This window comes from Crocuta crocuta, unplaced genomic scaffold, assembly GCF_008692635.1.
Source record: "Crocuta crocuta isolate KB4526 unplaced genomic scaffold, BGI_CrCroc_1.0 scaffold147, whole genome shotgun sequence".
NCBI classification, from domain to species: Eukaryota; Metazoa; Chordata; class Mammalia; order Carnivora; family Hyaenidae; genus Crocuta; species Crocuta crocuta.
The window spans coordinates 1,871,869-1,878,378 of NW_027532594.1; the positions used below are offsets into that span (position 1 = coordinate 1,871,869).

The following is a 6,510-nucleotide window of genomic DNA, read 5'->3' on the forward strand; positions in this document are numbered from 1 at the left end:
TGAACATTTTCAAGATCTCTGTATTTCCCAAGTGGCATTATTACTTTCCCAGTAGGCACAAAATCTCTTTTTCATTCCCAAGTGTTTGCTTTTTGTTGCTCTCAGATGGGTTAGTCTCTCATTACTGATGATATATACGAGAGCGGACAGTTTTGTATTTATTTTGTACATACTATTTTATATATAATCACTTTATGGAATCATTAATTCTAGTAAGTTTTCATTTGTTTCCCTTAGGTTTTCTAGATACGTGACCATATTATCAGTAATTCATGATTTTTATTTTCTTCTCTCCAAATTTTAATTCATGTTTTATTGTACTGGTCAAAGCTTTGTGAACATATAAAAGTAGTAGTGACAGAGACATTTAGCCTAGTATTTAAGTTGCTGTTTTGAATGAGATGTCACCTTGATAAAGCACTGTAATTCCTACCGTATTTTTAGATTTTAATTTTTTTCAAAGCTTACTTATTTATTTTTGAGAGCAAGCGAGCAAGAGTGGGGGAGGCATAGAGAGAGAGGAGAGGGAGAGAATCCCAAGCAGCCTCCTCATGCTGTCAGCACAGAGCCTGATGCGGGGCTCAAACCTACAAACTGCGAGATCATAACCTGAGCCAAAATCAAGAGTCAGATGCTTAACCAACTAAGCCACCCAGGTACCCGTTTAATTTCCTTTTAATATTAAGTAGGATAATTATATAGCTTTATTTGATCCATTTCTGTATTAATATTAAACTCTTCTTTAATTCCTGTGATAAATTCAAGTTTCTTTTAAATCTACTAACATTTATTTATACTCTTTCTAATCACAGGAAAGGTTGGCCCTCATATCTTCACTGTCCCCTACAGGAGCCACTAGCCGCATGTGGCTACTGAGCCCCTGGAGTGTGGCTACTCTGAGTTGATATGTGCTAGACGTGTAAAATATTCACTATATTTCAAAAACTTAGTTCCAAAAAAAATGAAAGTATTTTAATAGTACTTTATATTGATTACCTGTTGAGAGACCAATATTTTGAAAATACTAATTAAATATAGGACTATAAAATAATTTCACCTGTTTCTTTGTACTTTTTAAAATGTGGGTACTTGAAAAGTTTGAATTATACATGTTGCTGGTATTATATATCTACTGGGCAGGACTGGTCTGTGTCCTCTTCACAAAGTATCTCGAGTTTTCACATCAAGGTTGGACTTGCTTCAGAGAGTCAAGTGAGTTGTGAGTAGGATCGTTTACAATCTGGAGCATTTCCTATAAAACAGGATTATATGGGCCTTGACAGCTTTAAAGGATTCATCTAGATTCAACAACCTCTACCCTGGTTTCTGAGAATTTTTTAGTTACAAGTCTGCTCTGATACTCTTTTATAAGGGATAAAGCCTTAAATGCCAGTCACTGTCAGGAATGGATAACCCATATTACATACTAGATTAAATCAAAGACCTCCTGATAGCATTTCAGATTTTAGTATAAAAGAGTGACAAATGTTCCTCGCTTCCTGACTGGTTTTTACTGAAAAAGCAGCTTTTTCTTTGTTTTGGAGGCTACGTGAAGATATTCCTCTTTACACCAAGATATGACTAATACACCTTTGTGTATATGTGTCTAACCGTGAGCAGAAAACATTTGTGCTGCTCTTCTGCTCATTAGAAAAAAAACACATTAGAAAAAATTTTGGTCTGAGACCAAAATTTAACTCCTCAGAAACCAGATGCTATTACTAGCCTTGGTCAAAGGAGCCCGTCTGGAGAGGAGAGAACAGGGTGTGTGGGAAGACTGCAGCGTGGAGGCAAAGGTTCAAAGCCCTCTGACACCCAAGGGAAGCTGTCTGCACATGCCAGGGTGGGCACAGCGGCCACCGCCCACAGTCCCCGCAGGAGGAGGGCCAACTCCCACGGCAAGCACGGACATGAATATATGCCCCTCAAAACGATTATACCCAGGGCCTTTTTCCTTTTGTCTTTTAAAGTAAAGTTGATAACCACCTGGCTACCTCCACACTTACTAGCTGAGTGACCTTGGGCATGTTACTTAATTACTCAGTCACTCAATTTATTCATCTGTAAAATGGGGAAAATAAGAAGCTTTGCTTTAGGCTTTGAGAATTAAATGATAGGGCATGCAAAGCTACCAATGAGTACCTGGCACACAGTAAGCACCCAATAAATGTATACCATAAAAATAACAGCATATATTCATTAGCTTCTAGCAAATGTGGACTGTAAGATCACTAGCGAAGTTTTTCATCTACTAATAAGTGGCTTGTCAAGCACAGGACAGCCAGTATCAACTAAGGAAGAGCAAAGTTTGTGTTCATTAACACATAAGCAAAAACTGGGTCACTCGAACACTGCTGAATCCCTCAGTCACCATCAAAGCCTGAAGAAATTCAGGTTGTAGCTAATACCTCAAAGTAATCATCACAGAGACAGTCCCTGGAGCAGTTTTCCAAGAGATGCACGCAGGAAGTTCACTCCTTTCCTGGTGCTTCTCATCCATTTCAGGTTAGGTAGCTGCCTGTGACTCTATTCCCAGGCTCAATCCCTGTCTCAGCTCAGGCCAATGCCGAGTGATCAAGGTCGTTCCTGGCAGGGTCGAGGTGAGGAGGCAGCCCCAAATCTGTTCCCTGCGCCTCCTAGCTTTCCCTGCAGAGCTAGAGCCTCCACCTACTCCTAAAGATCCCCATCTATTTCTCACTGTGAAATCTGTATCCATCCACCTTTATAACTAACGCTTTGTGAAAGAGAACTGAAAACCCAAATACCAATAATTCTCACCCATGAGAACTTTGTCTTCTTGAAAGGAGTCAGGAAAGGGAGATAAAAAGGATTCTAGGTATAAGTAAAAACCATTAGAAAATCTCAAAATGGTGGTGTGCTTACTTCAAGGGCAGAAGGTAGGGAAGAAATTGTAAGGGCTTCTACAGTGAGCATTAAAGGACATACATGCTAGAAGGAACAGGAAAGGGTGGAGAAAAGAAAAGCAGGCACGTCAGTACACGGAACGAAGGAAGAAAGAGATGACATGGGATTTACTCCAGGACAACCTCTTCCTGCCTCTACTTTCTCCTCTTCCTCAGACCACATGCCTGGCTAAGCCCTTTGCCCCATTCCTTTCCTCATTAAGCTCTTTCCCAAGGATATAAAGATGTTGGAATCTGTTACCCCACAGACCAACCAGATGGGAATGGGAGGTGGGGATGGACAAGGGAGAATCCCAAGCCCACTAGCCAGGCCTATATCAGAAGGGAATGCTTTCCTGGCAAATCTGAACTGCCTTGGAAAACTGAGTTAAGTTCTCCAAAGAACGCTGGTATTTATGGTGGCAAGGGACCATGAGACATAGGAGCTAAGACACAGGCTTAATGGAGACAGGCCTGGAAAACCAGCCAGAGTGTATTTAACACATTGCATTTTTAAAAGATGGGAAATGTACTCTGGGATTCTAAGGAAGCTCAAATAAATTTCCAGAATAGTAAGCATATTAGAAATAGTATACATATTCCCATGTACTACATAATATGTGAATATAGTTATAAATAGGAGTCAAGGAACTTGAGATGGATTGGAGAAACTCAACCCCCTCACCCAAGCAAACCTGATTAGCCACATACAGTATATGTAAGGATGAGTCCCACATGACAAGTCCTGGGCACTCCAAGGATGACAGAACATCTGTGGGTCATAGCACTCGGGGGCAGTTTCATTAATGAAATAAGACTTCAGCTCAAAATATGATGTGTTTCTCCAAAAGAATAGGAAAGGTTTGTATTTTTTGGCAGAGCAGAAAATTCTTCCTTCACCCCATTACTTCTTTAAAATATAAGAATGTTCTTGTATTTACAATTTGGTTCATTTTATTGTTGTTGCATTAAAATCAGTAAGTAATCCAGAACAAGCATTCAGTTCTCAAGACCTGATATTTGTTCAACATACAGTTAAGTGACACTCGAACAACACAGGTTTGGACTGTGTGGGTCCACTTGCACATGGAATGTTTACAGCATAGGATTGTAAATGTGTTTTCTCTTCCTTACGATTTTCTTAATACCCTTTTCTTTTCTCTATCTTAACTTACTGAAACAGTACAACACAGAATACTTTTACAAAATGGGTGTTGACTGTTTCTGTTATTCGTAAGGCTTCTGGTCAACAGTGGACTGTTAGTAGTTAAGTTTTTGAAGAGTCAAATGTTACAGTTGGATTTTCAGCTGTGGGCGAGGGGTGGGGATCAATGCCCCTCCTCTCCCCAGATTGTACAAGGGCCAACTTTATAGGATTTTTTTTTTCCTTTGGAAAAAATATTTTAGGGAACGGTTCCTTCACATTATTTTTAAGTTTTCATTTTTACCTGGTATAATCAATTTTCTTCTTTTCTCACATTTTACTTTCAAATACTTGCTTCATCAGTGTTACCCTAAACCATAAACATTGTTGCAAACATTTTATTTTCTCCAGGACAAAAAATGCTCTTTCATCTTTTTTCCCATGGATCATTTGACAAAAGAATATACCTGTAGTACCAACAGGTATATTCACCATCCCACAGCAGAAAACACTGGAAGATACCAGAAAGGAAAAGCCATAGCGACGAATGTCTAGGGTTTGGGACAAGGTACTAAGACCACCTTATCTTTAATTATAAGCCCCAATTACCTTTGTCTGCTCGCTGTCTGGGTCTTCCAGCCAAGCATAAGGGTCATAAATTTTATGTCCATGATAATCCTGTACCTGCAAAAGACAAAATGTGGTATTGGACAATTAGTGTCTAGCCTCCAATTAAATTAGTATTTTCTGAATTTAACAGAGGAAAAATAGGAAAAGGACAGGCAAAATACCCCATTGGCTCACTGGCAACGTGTCTGCCCAAATTACCACATGAACCAAAGCTGGCAGGTTCTCAAAGGTGTCAAGCCACCCGTCATGAAAAGAATGTTTTAGCTGGAGAAGGAAAAAAGATGAAAGGTCAGAATAGGGAACTGCTCTGTCTGTACAACACAAAACAAAGGCCTGCCGCTGTGCTAAAGAAACATGAAAATGTGTGGTCAGTGGCAAAGCACAGAATCGCACAATGCGCCAGGGACACAAGAAGGGCATGTTTCTGAAGGAACCACCACACACGTGCTGGTTTGCTTCTTCTCTGTTCTTGCTGAGCTTACTAATGATGAGAAAATCGCCCTGCTACATATAATATGACTGGTTTTGTCTTTAAGTCTAAACTGCCACAAAGCAGGTTACCAACGTGTGGTAGAATGATTCTAGTTGATGGCAGCTTTAAAAAAGCTGACGTAGGCACCATGAAAGAACATTTCTAAAACTGCAGCCTTTCTTCCCTTTTGTGTATTGTTACGAAATGCTTACAGAAAGAGGCCCAGAGGCATCACCCATTCAGACCACCCTGGTATTTGAAGAAAGGCAACTGCTTGGTGCAGGCAGGGCCGGGCAGAGAGGAAGGCTTCAGGAGCTCCCGCAGGGGGCTGAGCGTCAGAAACACCTTCGAGCTCCTGAAAAGCCCAAGTTCCTGGGCCTGGCCTCAGAAACTGACCCTTGCTCCAAGAGCGATTGGGAGTCACCAATCCGCAGGTGATGATGACTAAAGAAAATTTCCAAAGATAAAAATCATTACGAAATCTCTCCATTTCATACTATCCTGATTAATCTCACTGAAAGCATATGGACATCTTTCCAGTAAATCTCTTCTAAGCAACTCCAACATTCCAGTGATGGTTTCTCATAGAAGGTTTTTGTGAATACCAGGATCTCAGAAGAATTTTTAATCTGTCTCCTTGCTATGTCTATAACATCAAAAGCTAAGAGCTATTCCCTAATGGAGGCAAATGATCTCCTGGAAGAGGAAAGCCTGCTGTGTCTCCAGCTGGTCAAAGCTCCAGGGTGGCTGCTGGCCAGTTAAGAAGGACCTCTTGGTGCCTAAAACCCCAGGTTTTCGGCAAAGGGCCCTCATCACTCCTCAGCTGGTACCAGGTGAGAGAACACCTGGAGAAATGCACACCTGGAAGAATGGGCAGTTAAGGTGGAACACTCAGAAGCTGGTCTCATCAAACAATCGACAAATACAGGGGACATAAAACCAGACTAGACTCATTCTAGTCTGAGAGTCCTCATAAAATTAGCAATCTTGAACACTTATGGAAATGCTCTCTAAATGTTAGTTGTTACCACTCAATGAAAATTTTGTATCTTTTCTTATCTGCAAGTCTTTTACATTTTACACACGTTGAAGTGGCTTTAAATATGCTTAAAATAACCTTCTTTTTCTCTGACAATAAGAAATCAGAAAAATTTCGAGTTATAAAGGACCTTCCAGTCCAACATTTTTAGGAGCAATGGCAGGCACAAGATGGCAATGTGCCCAGGGCCACACCGAGTTCAGAACCAGAGCCGGGACTAAAAGCACTCTGCCAACAGCTTTTCTCCAAATATTCCTCAGAAGCGACACACCAGACACTTTAAAAATGTTCCTCGATTATGATGTTCCTAATACTCAGCCGT

The 6,510-nt window shown here is 40.6% G+C and overlaps 1 protein-coding gene across 1 annotated transcript in view; it reads right to left on the bottom strand.

Annotated features, from left to right (window-relative positions):
• The window catches only part of PREP (prolyl endopeptidase), a 115,743-nt gene extending 110,646 nt beyond the window's left edge, over window positions 1-5,097 (bottom strand). The window contains exons 1-2 of the mRNA XM_077780038.1: window positions 5,071-5,097; window positions 4,657-4,731 (exon numbers count right to left, since the gene is read on the bottom strand). Coding sequence (XP_077636164.1) covers window positions 4,657-4,731; window positions 5,071-5,097 — 102 coding nt within the window. The remainder of the gene's footprint in view (window positions 1-4,656; window positions 4,732-5,070) is intronic.
• Between the last annotated feature and the right edge of the window lie 1,413 nt (window positions 5,098-6,510).